Here is a 21,223-nt window from a genome sequence, read left to right as displayed (position 1 = left end):
TATATATATATATATGTTTATCTATCCATCATATACATATAGAAATGGAAAATATAGTATAAGGCAAGATTTCATTCTTTGCTATGCCTAACCAATATTCTATATTATATGTATATATATATCACTTGTTGTGATGAGCATCAGGTGATGTATGGAAGTGTTGAATCATTATATTGTACCCCTGAAACTAAGAAAACACTGTATGTTAATTATCCAACAATTTAAATTTTTTAAAGAAAAAAATAAAAGATAAATTGATTAGCCATAATTGCCCAGGTGGGACTTAGATAATCACAATGGTTCCCATATGTTGATGGGGGGTGGGAGGCAAAAGAGATGGTGTCAGAAAGACTGAAAATCTTATCCTGTGGCTCTGAAGGTGGAGAAGAGCCATGAACCCAGGAATGCAGAAAGCCAGCAAGAAAGACTGCGCTTGGAAAGGAAACAGATCCTCCCTTGAGGCTCTAGAGGGAACTCAACCTTGCAGACATGTTGTTAATAGCTTAATGAGACTCCTTCCAAGTTTCTACTCCTGAACTGTAAGAACACATACATCTTTGCTTCAAGCAACTAGTGGGGGGATATTTTGCATCAGCAGGAGAATCTCATATGGACATAGTCAACAAAATTATTTGAGGGAACTGAGTTTAAGCCTCTCAATTAAATCACCAGCTTCCCTTGGATAAGGGCAATTTATATTAAAAGCCCACAGTGGATAAAAAGGAATTTTAAATCGATGTGGTTATATTTTTCCCTATCAGCTAGTCCAGTGAATTCCTCATGGCATAAATGTGAGTGTGGTCTGACTCTGAGGCCTTTGAGACAGTGACATAGGAAAGGAACTCATGTTCAAAATTAAGTTCCCTCACTGTAATTTACATCTTTTTCTGCATTTCTGCATCCTTTAATTTCACATAAATTCAAAATTTCATTCTTTTTTAGTGCTATCCTCTCCAGCTTCCTCAAGATTCCTGTCAACATAAAAGATGAAACCATAAATGTGTCTGTGTGTTTACATGTATGAGTAAGCTTATTTGAAAGGAATTGTATGCAAACACACACATATCCAAGACAAAATGATTACTCTCAAATGTTTTCTTTGAGGTAAAAAAAGGAAGCTCCTCACGTTTTATTATTAACCAAAATGTCCATATAAACTTATGTTTAGAATCCCACATTACCTGCAGAAATAGGGAATATGATATTTAGGATGCTTAAATTTTTAGTAATTACCTAACAAAGCGGTTAAAAGTTATGTAACAGTCCTAATTATACACAAATAGAAACATGCACTGCGGACTCTTCATTTTCGTGCATGTCTTTTAATTCACCAAAGTGTGCGTTTTATATGCAGGTTATTGTGTGTAATTATACTCCAGTGATTTAACTCAGTGGAACAAATCAAATGGTACGTGGATACAGGTAAGATCTAGAGCATAGGTTGCTGATCCTTACTTACAAAGGGGTGATATATAGCAATTCTAATGGGAAAAAAGCCAAGTGTTAATTAAGGATGTATAACAATAGAATTAAATCTAATTCACATTATAAACCATTTTTTTTTCTGAATAGAAGATTAACCTACCTATGGAAAAGTAATAATAAGAGTCCACAAATCGGCTAAGTTAGAAAAGCACTACAGCCACACAACACTATGGATGAATTTAGAAAAACTGTCTAGATATTCACACCTGACTTTTGATCCATGAGACCCAGCAGATATCAGAAACACTCCCTAGCATATAGTTCCATTTGACTGTAAATGTATTATGACATCCCATTTGACAAGGACAGCCTGTTACACAGCAAGAGCTGACTGACACAATAATCCAAGCAAATGCTCATGGGACAATTAGAATACATGCTGCTTTTTATTTGTGGCATATGATCTGACTTTAAGGAGAGCAGGCATGATCATTCTGTTATTCAAGTTTATTTCCAATGATTTTATGAGGAAGTGACCATATGTGGGCTTCTTTCTGGATTTCTGGGAGAATTTAAGAACTGGAGACCATGATCCACATGACCAGCAAGATATACGACTCCTGTATGAAGCATCCTCTGATCATGCAAGTGGAAGACATTTCAGAGCAGGAAGGAGGTACAAAATGGATGATTCTAATACTGTTCATTTCCCATCCCTTAGCATTTTTGACAAATATTAGGAAAAGGGAGTTATTTTATGTTACAATATAAGAGTCATATTAGCAGATACCATTGGAAATGGTAACAATGCTCTTGTTACACACACACATAGACACAAACACATACTATGGCCTCTTGGGACCATGTCACTTTAGGCTATTCTCACCTCCAGCCACAATAATTAGGCAAACAATGATACAAGGCCAGCTGTCAACATCTGATTGTCTTTCCCCTACAAATGTAAAACTGCATCCAAATTCCAGTTCAGTCTCCTATGAGCATATGATCTTTGGGTCTCCAAATTAATAGGACCATTTTGTGTCAATACTTAGAGAAACATAAAAATTCAATCCAAGAATTTTGAGGAAGAAGTGTGGGGGAAAGATCTAATAAGCTCAGGTAGCCCCTAGAAATGGTGAGGATGAGCAAACGTCCTTGATTCTGGCAACACTCTGGCCCCAGTTATAGCACCTTGATGCCCAGAATAATAAACTAGCCAAAAGCAATTTATTCTCTTGGTCTGTATACATATTTGTATGGTAAGACTGTGGTCCAGTGTCAATTTCAGATGTGTTCTTCTTCTCCCAGAATCCCCTCACCCACCTCAGATCTGACTTTAGGTGGTCAAACAAATTTACAGATGTCTATTTTTCCTCAGGACAGGAAATGAACCTGCAAAGTCTTTGTACCCTTATCCATAAACTGGAGAAATTCCATCCAAGGGTTTGGTCTGAGATCTTAATAATATTTTAGAGCTCACAGGAAATTCCCTGGCACTGAGCAGGTATTCCATCCATAGGGACTATTGTTCCACATTTCCAAAGCTCCTGATGACACCAAAAATGATCTCTTGGGATAGAAAGTGAGTCTAGGATCCCTCTGCCTCTGGGACAGTTTTCTGAGTAGGTTGGGAATGAAGTGGTTGTCAGTGGCAGCATCCTGCACAGCTGGGGAAGCTAGGCTCTCACTTGCACACTCACATTCATCCCTGGGAAAAGTCCCTGGTGGAGACAATCTCCTGTGGCACTGAGTGTGCTGCCTTGGGATAGAGGGTATGTGGTTAGTGCAATTTTTAATCTTACTCTCTTCAGTGTGTTCAATATTGAGTGTTTATTGTGCAACTTGGGCTTGAGTTTCTTTGATGGATCCCTTGTTTTCCACGATAGTACTCTCAGCCATGAGTTACTGTCAAAAGTGGTGCTCTTTGGGGAAAGATGTGAGAAAACTCATATTGCAGGAGGAGTAGGATCTATTTTAGATCATTTTGAGGATATTTTTCTTTTTTCATTAAGAAAACATGTTTTCCTTGAAGTTCCACTGACAGATTTCATTTCACATATATTTGAGCATATTTCTGTCTCATGGTATGTTAGGCAGAATAATAGCCTTCCAAAAATGCCTGCATCCCAATCCTCAGAACCTGTGAAAATGTTAGATTAAAAGAGAAACGGAATTATTGAAGGAATTAGGTTTCATAATCATCCAACCATAAAACAGAGGTTATCTGGCGTTATCTCAAGGAAGCTAGAATTACAAGGGTCTGTGAATGGAAAGGGGGGGCAGAAATAAGAGTCCAAGAGATGAGACATGAGGAAAAACTCAGCCAGCCATGGCAGGCATTGAAGATGGAGGGCAGGACTATGGGACAAGGGATGGAGGTGATCTCTAGAACCTGGAAAATGCAAGAAAATGGATTATTCCTTAGAGTCTCCAGAAATACAGCCATGCAGACAATTTGATTTGTATTACGGGGAGAACCATTTTGGACTTCTGATCTCCAGAACCATAAGGTAATATCTTTGTGATCTTTGAAGTCACTAAGTCTGTGGTTATTAGTTACCACAGCAACAGTAAGCTAAGGCACATTATCACCCCTATATGGATATTTTAATCTGAGTATATTGAGACCCCTATTAAATCAGTTGTCCTGCTGCTAGGAAAAGCAAAGAATCAATATTGGAAAACCAATCTAGGCTCTGTCCAAGATTAAAAAGTCTGATAAAGTTCTATTTTAAAAAACATTTGTTTCTTCCTATTTTGATTTTTGGAGTTTATATGTTTCTATGAATGGATCCATTTCTTCAAGGTTGCCTAAAATGTTCCATATAATCACTAATAATATTTTCTTATACTTGTTTGCATTTCATCAGTGTTGGTTGTGATCTCTCCTCTTTCATTCATGATGTTATTTCCTTGGTTCTTTTCTCTTTTTGATAAGTCTGGCTAGTGGTTTAATGATCTTACTAATTCTTTCAAAGAACCAGCTTCTAGTTTTGTTGATCTGAACAGACCCATAACTAACAAAAAAATTAAAGCAGTAATCAAAACTTCTCCCAACAAACAAGAGTCCAGGGCCAGATGGCCACCCAGGAGAATTCTCCTGAACATTTAAAGAAGCATTAATACCTTGTCTTTGAATCTGCTTTAAAAAAATAGGATGAAATCTGGCATTGTGATGCCCCCAGCTATGGTTTTCTTTTTAAAATTCCCCTGGCTATTCGGGGTCTTTTCTGATTCCACACAAATCTTAAAATAATTTGTTCTAACTCTCTGAAGAAAGTTCATGGTATTTTGATAGGGATTGCATTAAACGTGTCAATTGCCCTGGGTAACATTGACATTTTCACAATATTAATTCTGCCAATCCATGAGCATGGAATATTTTTCCATCTCTTTGTGTCTTCCTCAATTTCTTTCAGAGGTGTTCCATAGTTTTTAGGGTATAGATCCTTTACCTCCTTGGCTAGGTTTATTCCTAGGTATCTTATGCTTTTGGGTGCAATTGTAAATGGGATTGACTCCTTAATTTCGCTTTCTTCAGTCTCATTGCTAGTGCATAGAAATGCCACTGACTTCCGGGCATTCATGTTGTACTACAAAGCTGTGATCATCAAGACAGTGTGGTACTTACACAAAAACAGACACATAGATCAATGGAACAGAATAGAGAACCCAGAAGTGGACACTCAACTTTATGGTCAACTAATATTCGACAAAGCAGGAAAGACTATCTACTGGAAGAAAGGCAGTCTCTTCAATAAATGGTGTTGGGAAAATAGGACATCCACATGCAGAAGAATGAAACTAGACCACTCTCTTGCACCATACACAAAGATAAACTCAAAATGGATGAGAGATCTAAATGTGAGACAAGATTCCATCAAAATCCTAGAGGAGAACAAAGGCAACACCCATTTTGTACTCGGCCACAGCAACTTCTTGCAAGATACATCCACGATGGCAAAAGAAACAAAGGCAAAAATTAACTATTGGGACTTCATCAAGATAAGAAGCTTTTGCACAGCAAAGGATACAGTCAACAAAACTAAAAGACAACCTACAGAATGGGAGAAGATATTTGCAAATGACCTATCAGATAAAAAGCTAGTTTCCAAGATCTATAAAGAACTTATTAAACTCAACACCAAAGAAACAAACAATCCAATCATGAAATGGGCAAAAGACATGAACAGAAATCTCACAGAGGAAGACATAGACATGGCCAACAAGCACATGAGAAAATGCTCTGCATCACTTGCCATCAGGGAAATACAAATCAAAACCACAATGAGATACCACCTCACACCAGTGAGAATGGGGAACATTAACAAGGCAGGAAACCACAAATGTTGGAGAGGATGCCCTCTTACACTGTTGGTGGGAATGTGAACTGGTGCAGCCACTCTGGAAAACTGTGTGGAGGTTCCTCAAAGAGTTAAAAGTAGATCTGCCCTACGACCCAGCAATTGCACTGCTGGGGATTTACCCCAAAGATTCAGATGCAATGAAATGCCGGGACACCTGCACCCCGATGTTTATAGCAGCACTGTCTACAATAGCCAAACTGTGGAAGGAGCCTCGGTGTCCATCAAAAGTTGAATGGATAAAGAAGATATGGTTTATGTATACAATGGAATATTACTCAGCCATTAGAAATTACAAATACCCACCATTTGCTTTGACGTGGATGGAACTGGAGGGTATTATGCTGAGTGAAATGAGTCAATCGGAGAAGGACAAACATTATCTCATTCATTTGGGGAATATAAATAATAGTGAAAGGGAATAGAGGTGAAGGTAGAAGAAATGGGTAGGAAATATCAGAAAGGGAGACAGTACATGGAAGACTCCTAACTCTGGGAAACGAACTAAGGGTGGTGGAAGGGGAGGAGGGCGGGGGGTGGGGGTGACTCGGTGGCGGGCACTGAGGGGGGCACTTGACGGGATGAGCACTGGGTGTTATTCTGTATGTTGGCGATTTGAACACCAATAAAAAATAAATTTATTATTTAAAAAAATAGGATGAGGGCACCCCCGGTGGCACAGCAGTTTAGCGCCGCCTGCAGCCTGGCGTCTGATCCTGGAGACTCAGGATCGAGTCCTGCTTCAGGCTCCCTGCATGGAGCCCGCTTCTCCCTCTGCCTGTGTCTCTGCCTTTCAGTCTCTCTCTCTCTCTCTCTCTCTCTCTCTGAATAAATATATTAAAAAAATACTTATTTTAAAAAATAGGATGAAAGAATTTCTAAAATCATTCTATGAGGCTAGTATTACTTTGATCCCAAAACCAAAGACTCCATCAAAAAGGAGAATTACAGACCAATTTCCCTTATGAACGTGGATGCAAAAATTATCACCAAGTTACTAGCTAATAGGATCCAACAGTACACGAAAAGAATATTCACAATGACCAAGTAGGTTTTGACCAAGTGGGTTTTATTTCTGGTATGCAAGGATGGTTCAACACCAGCCAATCAATCACTGTGATGCACTACATTAACAAAAGAAGGACAAGAGCAATATGACCCTCTCAATTGATACAGAAAAAAACATTTGACAAAATACAGCATCTTTTCTTTTTTATATAATAAATTTATTTTTTATTGGTGTTCAATTTGCCAACTTACAGAATAACAACTAGTGCTCATCCCGTCAAGTGCCCTACAGCATCCTTTCTTGATAAAAGCTCTCTGCAGTGTATGGAGAGAAGGAACATACCTGAATATAATAAAAGGCATATGGAAAACTCAGAGCAAACATCATCCTCAAGAGGAGGAAAAACTGAGAGCTTTGCCTCTAAGATCAGGAACATGACAGCAACGTTCACTCTCACCACTATTGTTCAACATAGTACTAGAAGTCTTAGCCTCAGTAGTCAGAAAACAAAAAGAAATAAAGGTATTCAAACTGGCAAAGAAGTCAAACTCTCATTCTTTATGAATGACATGAATCTTTATGCAGAAAGCCCAAAAGACTACACTACACTATATTGCTTAGCCATCTGAAAAGGTGAATACCTACCATTTACAATGATGTGGATGGAACTGGAAGGTATAATGTTAAGTGAAATAAGTCAATCCAAAAAAAGACAATTATATGGCTTCACTCATATGTGAAATATAAGAAATAGTGCAAGTGACCATAAGGGAAGGAGAGGAAACTGAGGAAAAATCAGGGAGGAAGACAAACCATGAGAGACTCTTAACTCTGGAAAACAAACTGAGGATTGCTGAAGGGGAGGTGGGTGGGGGATGGGGTTACTGAGTGACTGGCTTTAAGGAGGGCACATGATGTGATAAGCACTGGGTGTTATATGTTAGCAAAATGAAATTAAATTTTAAAAATTAAATTAAAAAATTAAAACAAGATTTGATATAAATAGTGCTTGGGTAATTACTATTAGAAGAAATGTAACATTAAATTTCTACTGTAACATCAACCATCTGTTGGTATAAAGTGAGTGAACTTATAGGAAAATAAAATGACTAAAATAACTTGTTGGAAAAAAATATAAAATAGCAACTGACTTCCAGAAGACAGATTAGATTAATCCTCTGGACATAAACCAGGTGAAAGTAAAGGAACTGAGAATATAATTGATGGATTCCAGTATGTGAAAACTTATAGGTCAATGATAAAGAAAATTTTAAAACAAGTGTAAAATTAGTGAAAAATTTTAGAACACATTGTCTATTAGAATGCATAAAGTGTAGACATTTAAAAAGTTCTTTTTAAACATTTTAGAATAAAAATACCTAAGATGAGAGATGATCTAAGGATGCAGACAAAAAAAATGTAGAAAGAATACATGTGAGTAAATCCATAAACATAAAAATGTGCTAAACATTGTTAACAGTCAAATGAAGTGAAATTATAAAATGAAGGAAACCTTAATAAATCTCACAGTAGGGTGTGATTTATTTCTAAGCCTGCAGCCCCCAGAAACTAGACATTTCTTACCTGGGGTGCTGATTTCTAGAAGTACACATTTATGTGCTAGGGGCTGAACAGTTATTATAATAAGACTTGGCTGGAGGCAACAAAACATGATACCTGAGAGAGCATCTGAATCAGGGAGCTCTCCACAGACCTCAGAAGGTTTGAGTCTTTTCACCACAGCCTGACCTTGATTGAGTCAGCTAGATACCATAAGCTCTTCCTCCTCTGTAATAATCTCTCTGGGGAATAATACTAATCACATAAGTATTATTGGAAAACATAAGTGAGATCGTGTGTATAAACACTTAAGTAGTGCTGGCAAAGTACTATTATTATTTTTTGTTATCAAGATCCATATCAATAACCAAATTTCTTGAGGTTCCTGGGTGGCTAAGTCTGTTAAGCAGCCAACTCTTGATCTCAGCTCAGGTGTTGATCTCTAGGTGCTGAGTTTAAGCCCAGTGTTGGGCTCCATGCTGTGCATGGAGCCTACAAAAATTAAACAAGCAAACAAACAACGAAAAAAAACATTTCTTTTCCACCTCAAAAGCTTTCATTAAAACAACAGATTTTTATTTTATGGTTCTGACTGTATTTTACCATCTGCTCATCTATTTTTCACTCAAAACAAAAATTCACTGAGCATTAACTCCATCCTGAGAACCGTACTAGGTACTTCAGTCTCAAAGTTAGTTAAGAGTTCTGAAATTCAAGGAATCTATATCGTGGACAAGCAGAGAAATTTAGTAAAGTTGATGTGACTGGAAGGAAAGTGAATCAGATCAAGAAAAACTGGGGAGGGCAAATCTTTGGGTTGACGTTATTCAAGTGACCAAAGAAAATCATCTCTGTAAATGAGTTTTCAGGACATTTCCAAAATAGGCACACATCCCATCACTTTGAGGATAGATATTAACTACATGAACTCTGACTTACTTTTTTAAGAAATCCAAACCATCATTGAATATTACTGAGAAAATACAGGTTGTATTCACACCAAGTGAAAATGACTGTTTATAAAGTGAAAAGGGGAACCCAAGATATAACCTGAAGGAAAATAGAGAAGACAAGGAAGACCCAAGGAGAGAACTGCTTTAATTTGTGTACACTTGGGGAAAAATATCAATAGTGGATGAAAGATGCCAGGGTTTCTGGGCCTCCATGTTGTGTTCCAGCTACTCAGGAGAATCCTATAATGGTCCCAATGCTGACAGGTACCACCCTGCCCAGGACACTTCTCAGAGCCCCCTTCATGTCCCTATTCTTCAAGCTATAGATGAAGGGGTTCAGCATGGGAGTGACAATGGTGTACATAACTGAGGCCACCAGACTCATTCTAGAGGATGAAGTGACTGCAGAACTGAGGTAGACCCCCAGGCCTGTGCCATAGAACAAGGAGACCACCAAGAGGTGAGACAAACACGTGGAAAAGGCTTTGTACTTGCCTGCAGCTGAGGAAATGCTGAGTACAGAGGAAACAATTTGATAGTACGAAAAAAGTATTCCATGGAAAGGAATCACAGCCAGAAGCCCAGTTGTAGAATACACCACTATGTTATTGATGAGGGTGTCAGAACAGGCAAGCTTCAGGACTTCAGGAAGATCACAAAAAAAGTGTGGGATTTTCATGTTTGTGCAGAAAGATAGCCTCAAAAGGGTCAAGGTCTCAAGAAGGGAGCCCATGACACTGACGCACCAAGACCCCAAGGCTAGCAGTCCACAGAGCTGGGGGTTCATGATGACCAAGTAGTGCAGGGGATGACAGATGGCCACAAAGCGGTCATAGGCCATCACGGTCAGGAGTAAATTGTCCAGGCATCCAAACACAATGAAAAAAAATATCTGGCTGAGACATCCTTCATATGTTATGGTTTTGCTCTGAGTCTGAATGTTCAACAGCATCTTGGGGATGGTGGTGGAGGTGAAACAGATGTCAGCAAAGGACAGGTTGGCGAGGAAGAAATACATGGGTGTGTGGAGATGGGAGTCTGAGCAGATGGCCAGGATGATGAGCAGATTCCCAGTGAAGGTGACCAGGTATACAGATAGGAACATCCCAAAGAGCATGAACTGAATCTCTAGCTTCCCTGAAAAACCCAGGAGGAGAAATTCTGAAGTGTGTGTTTGATTTCCTGATTCCATGTGGATGAACTAACAGGAAAGAGAAAAAATCAACATTCGATGACCATCACGTTGACAGCACAAAAATGTGATTGTCTTTAATTTCAGGCAAATTAATTAACAAAGTACTACCCTGTTATATATTTTTTAAAGATTTTATTTACTTATTCATTAGAGAGAGAGAGAGAGGCAGAGACATAGGCAGAGGGAGAAGCAGGCTCCATGCAGGGAGCCTGATGTGGGACTCAATCCCAGGACCCCAGGATCACGACCTGGGCTGAAGGCAGGCAGGGATTCCCTCTACCCTGTTATAATTGCCTTGCTTGGGTAATTTGAAATGCTTCCATCCATAAAGAAGATGTGGTTTATGTATACAATGGAATATTACTCAGCCTTTAGAAATGACAAATACCCACCATTTGCTTTGATGTGGTTGGAATTGGAGGGTATTATGCTGAGTGAAATAAGTCAATCAGAGAAGGACAGACATTATATGGTCTCATTCATTTGGGGAATATAAAAAATAGTGGAAGGGAATAAAGGGAAAAGGAGAAAAAATGAGTGGGAAATATCAGAAAGGGAGACAGAACATGAGAGACTCCTAACTCTGGGAAACGAACAAGGGGTGGTGGAAGGGGAGGTGGGCAGGGGGTGGGAGTGACTGGGTCACCGGCACTGAGGGGGGCACTTGATGGGATGAGCACGGTTATGCTATATGTTGGCAAATTGAACTCCAATAAAAAAAAGAAAAAATATATATATGTATATATAAAATGAAATGCTTCCATCCTCCCTTCTGCTGCCACTGCTCTCTGGAAAATGTAATCCCAGTTCCACAGCAGTTGTTCCCCTTATAGCTTAGGTACTCAGAGTGTGGTCTGTGTACCAGCAGGAGCAGCATTGCCCAGGGATTCTTTGAATAGAGCCTCAGGCTGCATTTGGACCTGCTGAATCAGAATCCACATTGTGAGAGATCACGGGGGTTTCCCTTGCTCATTCATGCCTGAGTAGGCAAAAAACAAAAACACAAAACAAAACAAAACAAAACAAAAAACAGTGAAATCCCCAATTGTCAGAAAAGTCACACTGTGTGATGGTAGAAATGTGTGTAGCCAATTCCCTTCAAAGAATCCAGAATACATTTTAAGATATTTGAAATGTTTCTTAATGTAGGCTAGAGGCATCACACAAGGGGTAAGAGCCACAATGTGGGAGAGGTGAGGCAGGAGCATATTATCATGGCTCAAATATTAAAATAAAGCATTCTGAAAAAAATCAGAAGTAAACCTTGACCAAATTTAAAGGTACCTAGCCCATCTGTGTTTCAAGAGTATTAAGATTCATGAATCATAAAGACTAATGTTGGCATCTTGTTTAGCTGTATTAACATTAATTTTGGTGGCTCCGAACAGCAAGTCACCATCTGATCCTACTTTTATATTCAAATAAATATTTTCTGGAGCTGTTGTAATTTTGCATCCTGGCCTTATGTGAATTTGACAAGACAGATCTCTGGGCCCTGCAGTTTGTAACCTGCAAACATAATTATCTCATCCTGGATGGGTGTCATTTTTCCTGAGAATTGGGGAGAGAAATGTCTTCTTGCCTTAATGTCAGGAAGAGTCATGCTTCTGTCAAACAATTGTTTGTATTAGTGTTATGGATACTGTGACTCTTGTAATTGATCATTGGGCCAGAGATGGCCTACATAACAAATCCATTCTCCTCTTCCTGTTATCATGACCTGATTAAATTTGAAGTTTGTCATATGCCCAGCTAAGATACTATATTTCCTACCTTTTTTTTCAATCATGGACAGTTGGTGGGAAGTATGAGAAGTTACTGAATGGGAATACTGAAATGCTCCCTTTCTTATCTCCTCCTTGTCTAGAATTCACACATGATACTGGGACTCCCACAGATGATGTATCTTGGAAAACCACACACTGTGGATATGGAAGCAAAGATGGAATAGACCCTTGTCCCTCATTCCCTCATGTTAGCATAGAGACATTAAGCTCCTTTTTGATGGCAGAGACAAATTAATCCCTAATTGAATAGGGACATGTTTTCTTTGTAGTCTTTTCGATCTGTGTAGTCAAATTTCATCCTAACAGCACAGTCTTTTGCCCTCACTGGAATTCACAGATTCATACCAGGGGCCCAATTGTGGTAACTAGGTAGCATTTCGTGGTAGATATTTGGTTTGCTCATGTAATTATTCACCTGGCTTTATGTGTCCTTTCTCTTGGCCACAATATTTTTTCTTGTCATATACATTTAAATAGTTTTTGTTTTTCCAAGTTTGTGTAGGCACCTTAAAATTCTTTTGAAACATGTCATGTAAAAGAATGAATGAGTAAATAAATGGCACCATGTCCTGGACACTTCAATCCATCACATATGCCCTCCCACAAGCATTCTCTGAGACCATCTTATACTCACTTTTGCGCTGATGGGAAAAAAAGATCCATATAATAGAAGAAACATTTCCATGGTCCATCAAGGACCAGATGGAAAGGGGCATTTGAAATTCACATCTGCCTGACTCCAAGTTAAGGCTCTTTTCACTCTGCTGGGCTGTCTCAGGCAGTCAGTTTTTCACAAATAGGAGGAAAGGCTAATGTTGAAATAAAGCAGAACCTGAGAGGTGAAAAACCTAAGGGAGGTTTGGTTCCTTCTGTAGGAGGAGGGGGAGCCCCGCAATGATGCTCTGAGAAGAGAAGCAAGAGTTGAGAAGGAATGAGGAGCAGGAATCCTCTGCAGACATGAAACGTTCAGGATTTGAAATCAATCCCACTTTATTATTTCATCAACCTGACTGTTTCCATAGAAGACATGATTAATAAAAGCTTTCTTTCCTTCTGCATCATTTTCCTGGAGTACTTACTGGACTATTTTGTCCTCCCCCAAGGCCTCATTCAATGGATGTGGCTCTACTGGCCCTTCCTGCCAAGGACAATTGATGTAGAAAGGATAAGAAATGGGGGCCAGGCTGGTTTTTTGGAGTGATTGGACATCTCAGAAAGGCACAGAGAGTATGCTCCTAACCTCTGGTTGATGAGCAGCAGGTGAGCTCTGCAGAGGGGATTCAGAGGCTGAATGCTCAGAGCTCCTTAGTAAGTAATTTCACTTCAAGTTGCTCAATTCTCTAAGCAATTCAGCTCTCCTGACCCAAGGGACAATAAATAAAGTAAAATTTTATGTCATTTCAGTCCCCATGCGTCCACCTTGGGAGCCAAGTGAATATTCCCTTTCTACCAATGGGTTCGTCTCCCCCTTGAGTGGATATCTCTCCAAAGTATATAACTTCTCAATGCAGGCACATCAATAGACCACTCTGTGACCTCTGGGATGCTGTGACTGACAGTCTCCAGTGTTTAACTCAGAGATATAGCTATGTCACCTGACCACATCCATCCCAACTAGGATCCTCCCTGGAACTTTGTTCCGACTTCTATTTTCAACACTTCAGACAGATTCTGAAGAAAATGTGTGAACCATTACATTTGGTGGATGGTAATTTTTTTGGCTATAAAGGTAGAATTTTCTTCTTCATACATGCTCCCCAAATCCAGTTATTCAGGTTTTTCATCTGGGGTAAATGCATTCACATCTTTAAACACACAGGGGTATTTTTTTCTGACTATATTCCTAGGTGGGCTATTCAGAGCATTCTTTTCTCATGGGAAAGAGTACTTTCTGCATTTTCTTATTGTTGTTTTGTTTATATGAATGTAGTTGACACATATTGTTACATTAGTTTCAAGTGTGCCACAAAGTGATTTGACAAGTTTATACACTGCACTATGTTCACCACAAGTGTAGCTACCATCTGTCCTGATACATCACTATTATAATGTCATTGACTCTATTCTGGATACTGTGCCTTTTATTCTCAAGATATTCATTCCATGCCTGGAAGCCTGTACCCTCACCCCTTCACTCACTCAGCTCATCCCTGCACAATTCTCCTCTTTAGTAACCATCAGTTTGTTCTTTGTATTTATAAGTCTGATTTTGCTTTTTGTTCACTCATTTTTTTGGATTTCACTTATGAGTGGAATCATATGGTATTTATCTTTCTCAGTACGATTTATTTCACTTAGCATAATATCCTCTAGGTCCATCCATGTTGTCTTAAATGGCATGATCTCATCCTTTTTTATGACTGAGAAATATTCCTGTGTGTGTGTGTGTGTGTGTGTGTACACCACATTTTCCTTATCCTTTTATCTATAATTGATAGATACTTAGGTTGCTTCCATGTGTTGGCTATTGTAAATAATGCTGCAATAAACATAAGGTGTGTACATCTTTTAATATTTTTTTGTTTTCTTTGAAAACAGTAGTGGAATTATTGGGTCATACAGTAGTGCTATTTATAAGTTTTTGAGGAACCTCCACAATGTTTCTCACTGTGGCCATATCAGTTTGCATTCCCACCAATGGTGCAGTAGGGTTCCCTTTTCTCCACATCCTCACCAACACTTGTTGTTTCTTGGGCTTTTTATTTAACCATTCTGATATGTATGAGGTGATATATCATTGTGGTTTTGATTTGAAAGCCCCTGATGGTAAGTGATATTGAACATCTTTTCATGTGCCTGTTGGGTAATCTGTATGTCTCTTTTATTTTTTTAAATATATTATTCATTTATTCATGAGAGACAGAGAGAGAGAGGCAGAGACACAGGCAGAGAGAGAATCAGGCTCCCTGCAGGGATCCTTATGTGGGACTTGATCCCAGGACTCCAGGTTCATGCCCTGGGCCGAAGGCGGACGCTCAACCACTGAGCCACCCAGGCATCCCTGTATGTCTCTTTTAAAGAAACTTCTATTCAGATGCCCTGCCCATTTTTAACTGGGATATTGGGGGGGGGTATGTTGAGTTGTAGGAGTTCCTTAAGAATTTTAGATATTAACCCCTTATCAGATATATCATGTGTAATATCTTCTCCCATTCATTAAGTTGTCTTTTTGTGTTATTGATTATTTCCTTTACAGTGTAAAGGCTTTTAATTTTAATGTTATCCTGATAGTTTACTTTTGCTTTTGTTTCTCTAACCTTGGGAGACTTATCTAGAAAAATCTTGCTGTCTGAAGTCAGAGAAATTACTGCCTGTGCTCTCTTCAAGGACTGTTATGGTATTAGGTCTCACATTTAGGTCTTTAATTCATATTGAGTTTGTGTATGTAATTAGAGCATGGTGCAATTCCATTTTTTACATGTAGTGTCCAGTTTACCCAACACCACTTCATGAAAAGAGTGCCTTTTCCTCATACTCTTGCTCTTTTGTCATAGATTAATTCACCATATAATCATGGTTTATATCTGGGGTCACTAATCTGTTCCATTGGCTTTTGTATCTATTTATGTGCCAGTACCATACTATTTTGATTACTACAGCTTTGTAGTATATCTTGAAATATGATGTTGTGATACCTCCAACTCTATTCTTCTTTCTCGGAATTGCTTTGGCCATTCAGGGTCTTCCATGGTTCAATACAAGTTTTAGTATTACTTGTTCTAGTTTTGTGAAAACCACTATTGGCATTTTGCTAGAGATTGATTTAAGTAAGTAGATTGCTTTTGGTAATATGGACATTTTCACAATATTAATTCTCCCAATCCATGAATGCCGTATATCCTTTCATTTGTTCATATCATCTTCAATTTCTTTCACCATTGTTTTCTATTTTTGGAGTATAGGTCTTTTTGGTTAAATTTATTTGTATGTATTTTATTGGTTTTGGTGCAATTGTAATGGTGTTTCTAATTTTTTCTGATATTTCATTGTTAGTGTGTAGAAATGTCACTGATTTTGTAACTTGCACTTTACTGAAATTATTTGTTATTTCTAGTAGTTTCTTGATAGAATCTTTAGTATTTTCTATACATAATACCATGTCATAAACAGTGACAGTAATTTTTTCTTTCCCAATAAAGATGCCCCTTGTTTCTTTTTCTTGTCTGATTGCTGTGTCTAGGACTTCCAGTACTAAGTTGAATAAAAGCGGTGAGAGTGGACATCTTTGTCTTGCTCCTGACATTAGGGAAAAGCTCTGTTTTTAACTATTGAGCACCCTTTAATGCTCATCACTCAGTTACCCCAACCTTCACCCACCTCCCCTTCAATAACCCAGTTTGTTTCCCAGAGTTAAAAGGCTCTCATGATTTGTCTCCTCTCTGATTTTTTACCATTAGTTTCTCCGTTTCTCCCTCCCTTCCCATATTGTCCTCTGCGCTACTTCTTATATTCCACATATGGGTGAAACTATATCATAATTGTTTTTTTCTGATTGACATATCTCACTTAGCTTTACATCCTTCAGTTTTATCTACATCAGTGTAAGCAGTAAGTATTCAACCTTTCTGGTGACTGAGTGATATACCACTGGATATATATACTATATGTTCTTTATACATTCATCTGCTGAAGGATATCTCAGCTCCTTCCACAGTTCGATTAATGTGAACATTGCTGCTATGAACACTGGAGTGCAGATGACCCTTCATTTCACTACATCTGTATCATTCAGGTAGTGCAATTGCTGGGACATAGGGTAGCTCTATTTTTAACTTCTTGAGGAACTTCCATACTGTTTTCTACAGTGGCTGTACCAGCTTGCATTCCCACCAACAGTGAAAGAGAGTTCCCCTTTCTCCACATCCTCACCAACATTTTTGTTTCCTGTCTTGTTAATTTTAGCTATTCTGACTGGTGTGAGGTGCTATTTCATAGTGGTTTGATTTGTATTTCCCTACTGACAAGTGATGTGGAGTATTTTTTCATACGCCTGTTGGCCATGTGTAGGTCTTCTTTGGATGTCTGTTCATGTCTTTTGCCCATTTCTTGACTGGATTGTTTATTTTTGGGTGTTCAGTTTGATGCATTCTTTATAGATCTTAGATACTAGCCCTTTATCTGATGTCATTTGAAAATATCTTCTACCATTCCATAGGTTACCTTTTACTTCTGGAAACTGTTCCCATTACTGTATAGAAGCTTTTGTCTTGATGAAAGCCCAATAGTTTATTTTTGCTTTTTTCCCCTTGCCTTTAAAGACATGTTTGCAAGAAGTTGCTGTAGCCAACGTCAAAAATGTTGCTGCCTATGTTCTCTAATAGGATTTTGATGGATTCCTATCTCACATATAGGTCTTTCATCCATTTTGAGTTTATCTCTATGTATTTTCTAAAGGAATGGTCTAGTTTCATTCTTCTGCATGTAGTTGTCCACTTTTCTCAGCACCATTTATTAAAGAGACTGTTTTTCATCCAGTGGATATTCTTTCCTGCTTTGTCAAAGATGAGTTGACCATAGAGTTGAGGGTCCATTTCCGGGTTCTCTATTCTGTTCCATTGATCTATTATCTGTTTTTGTGCCTGTGCCATACTGTCTTGATGATCACAGCTTTGTACTATAGCTTGAAATCAGGAGCTGTTATGTCCTCGGCTTTGGTTTTCTTTTTCAACATTCGTCTGATATTTGGGGTCTTTTTTGGTTCCATAGAAATCTTGGGATTATTTCTTCCAACTTTGTGAAAAATGTCTATGGTATTTTGATAGGCATTGCATTGAATGTGTAGATTTCTCTGGGTACCATAGATATTTCCACAATATTTATTCTTCCAGTGCATAAGGATGGAATGTTTTTCCATCTCTTTGTGTCTTCCTCAATTTCTTTCATAAGTGTTCTGTGGGTTTTAGAGCACAGATTGTTTACTTCTTCAGTTAAGTGTATTCCAAGATATCTTATGGTTTTGGGTGCAATTGCAAATGGTATTTATTCCTTAATTTCTCTTTCTTCAGTCTCATTGTTAGTATATAGAAATGCAACTTATTTCTGTGCATTTATTTTATATCCAGCCACATTGCTGAATTGCTGTATGAGTTTTAGCAATTTTGAAGTGGAGTCAAAGAACCAGCTCCTAGTTTCATTGATCTTTTCTACTGTTCTTCTTTCTATTTCAGTGAGTTTTGCCCTAATCTTTACTATTTCTCTTCATCAGCTTGGTTTAGGCATTATTTGCTGTTCTTTCTCAGGCTCCATTAGGTGGAAGGTATTTGAAATTTTTCTAATTTTTTGAGAGAGGGCTGTATTGAAATGTACTTCCCTCTTAAGATTGCCTTTGCGGATTTTATCTAGGGAGGAGGGGCAAGATGGCGGAGGAGTAGGGTCTCCAAGTCACTTGTCCTCAACAAATTACCTAGAAAACATTCAAATCATCCTGAAAATCTACGAATTCAGCCTGAGATTTAAAGAGAGACCAGCTGGAACGCTACAGTGAGAAGAGTCCGCGCTTCTATCAAGGTAGGAAGACGGGGAAAAAGAAATAAAGACACAAAAGACCTCCAAGGGGGAGGGGCCCCGCGAGGAGCCGGGCTGAGGCCGGGGCGAGTGTCCCCAGGACAGGAGAGCCCCGTCCCGGAGGAGCAGGAGCTGCACCGACCTTCCCGGGGGAAAGGCCTCCCGGGGAATTGGAGCAGGATCCCCAGAAAGGCGGGGATGCCCTCGGGCTCCCTGGGACAGTAACAGAGGAACTGCGCCCCGGAGAGTGCGCCGAGCTCCCTAAGGGCTGCAGCGCTCGGCGGGACCCGGAGCAGCTCGGAGGGGCTCGGGCGGCGGCTCCGCGGAGGGGGCTGCGCGGCTCCGGGAACAGCTCAGCGGCGGCGGCTCGGGCGGAGGAAGAAGCTCCGCGGAGGGGGCGGCGCGGCTCCGGGAACAGCTCGGCAGCGGCGGCTCGGGCGGAGGAAGAAGCTCAGTCCGGAGGGGGCGGCGCGACTCCGGGAACAGCTCGGAGGGGCTCGGGCGGCGGCTCCGCGGAGGAGGCTGCACCGCCGGGAGCGCGAATCCAACAGCGCAGGCCCCGGAGCACAGGGCGCCGGGACACAGCCCAGGATCCGGCCTCCCCCTGGGACAGGCAGAGGCCGGGAGGGCCCAGGACAGCGAGGACGCTCCTGCCTGGAACTGAGCAGATCAGCGGCCCCGCCTGGGAGCCTCCAGGCCCTGCAGACGGAGAGCCCCGGAGCTACTGCGGGGGCTGACTTCAGGGTCCCAGAGCTGCCCCCGCCACTGTGGCTTCCTCCCGGGGCCTCACGGGGTGAACAACCCCCACTGAGCCCTGCACCAGGCAGGGGCAGAGCAGCTCCCCCAAGTGCTAACACCTGAGAATCAGCACAGCAGGCCCCTCCCCCAGAAGACCAGCTAGAGGGACAAGTTCCAAGGGAAGTCAAGGGACTTAAAGAACACAGAATTGGAAGATACTCCCCCGTGTTTTTTTTGTTTTGTTTTTTGTTTTGTTTTGTTTTGTTTTGTGTTTTTTTTTTCTTTTCTCTCTTTCTTCTTGATTTCTGATTGCGTCCCCCACCCCCCCTTTTTTTTCTTTTTTCTCCTTTCTTTCTTTTTCTTCTCTTTTTCCCCCCTTTTTTTTCTTCTTTCTCTTTTTTCTTTTTCTCTTTTCTTTCCTTCTCTCTCTTTTTCTCCTTTTCCCAATACAACTTGTTTTTGGCCACTCTGCACTGAGCAAAATGACTAGAAGGAAAACCTCACCTCAAAAGAAAGAATCAGAAACAGCCCACTCTCCCACAGAGTTACAAAATATGGATTACAATTCAATGTCAGAAAGCCAATTCAGAAGCACTATTATACAGCTACTGGTGGCTCTAGAAAAAACCATAAAGGACTCAAGAGACTTCATGACTGCAGAATTTAGATCCAATCAGGCAGAAATTAAAAATCAATTAAATGAGATACAATCCAAGCTAGAAGTCCTAACGACGAGGCTTGACGAGGTGGAAGAACGAGTGAGTGACATAGAAGACAAGCTGATGGCAAAGAGGGAAACTGAGGAAAAAAGAGACAGGCAATTAAAAGACCATGAGGATAGATTAAGGGAAATAAATGACAGCCTGAGGAAGAAAAACCTACGTTTAATTGGGGTTCCCGAGGGCGCCGAAAGAGACAGAGGGCCAGAATATGTATTTGAACAAATCCTAGCTGAAAACTTTCCGAATCTGGGAAGGGAAAGAGGCATTCAGATCCAGGAAATAGAGAGATCCCCCCCTAAAATCAACAAAACCCAATCAACACCTCGACATTTAATAGTGAAGCTTGCAAATTCCAAAGATAAGGAGAAGATCTTTAAAGCAGCAAGAGAAAAAAAGTCCCTGACTTTTATGGGGAGGAATATTAGGGTAACAGCAGACCTCTCCACAGAGACCTGGCAGGCCAGAAAGGGCTGGCAGGATATATTCAGGGTCCTAAATGAGAAGAACATGCAACCAAGAATACTCTATCCAGCAAGGCTTTCATTCAAAATGGAAGGAGAGATAAAGAGCTTCCAAGACAGGCAGGAACTGAAAGAATATGTAACCTCCAAACCAGCTCTGCAAGAAATGTTAAGGGGGACTCTTAAAACTCCCCTTTAAGAAGAAGTTCAGTGGAACAATCCACAAAAACAAGGACTGAATAGATATGATGACACTAAACTCATATCTATCAATAGTAACTCTGAACGTGAATGGGCTTAATGACCCCATCAAAAGGCGCAGGGTTTCAGACTGGATTAAAAAGCAGGACCCATCTATTTGCTGTCTACAAGAGACTCATTTTAGACAGAAGGACACCTACAACCTGAAAATAAAAGGTTGGAGAACCATTTACCATTCAAATGGTCCTCAAAAGAAAGCAGGGGTAGCCATCCTTATATCAGATAAATTAAACTTTACCCTGAA

General features: G+C 39.9%; 1 protein-coding gene across 1 annotated transcript; it reads right to left on the bottom strand.

Moving 5' to 3' along the window:
• Window positions 1-9,540: 9,540 nt before the first annotated feature.
• Window positions 9,541-10,503, bottom strand: LOC112913212 (olfactory receptor 7C1-like). The gene has a single exon (XM_025989814.2). The coding sequence runs from the start codon at window positions 10,501-10,503 to the stop codon at window positions 9,541-9,543; it is 963 nt and encodes a 320-aa protein (XP_025845599.2).
• Window positions 10,504-21,223: the final 10,720 nt, after the last annotated feature.

The sequence above is a fragment of the Vulpes vulpes genome, chromosome 9 (assembly GCF_048418805.1).
Source record: "Vulpes vulpes isolate BD-2025 chromosome 9, VulVul3, whole genome shotgun sequence".
In the NCBI taxonomy this organism is placed as follows: Eukaryota; Metazoa; Chordata; class Mammalia; order Carnivora; family Canidae; genus Vulpes; species Vulpes vulpes.
The sequence above is the reverse complement of the archived record's forward strand: the minus strand, read 5'-3'. Positions and strand labels throughout refer to the sequence as shown.

Coding starts and splice junctions, on each gene's coding strand:
- LOC112913212 (XM_025989814.2), bottom strand. CDS start 10,503: ATGGAATCAGGAAATCAAACACACACTTCAGAATTTCTCCTCCTGGGT.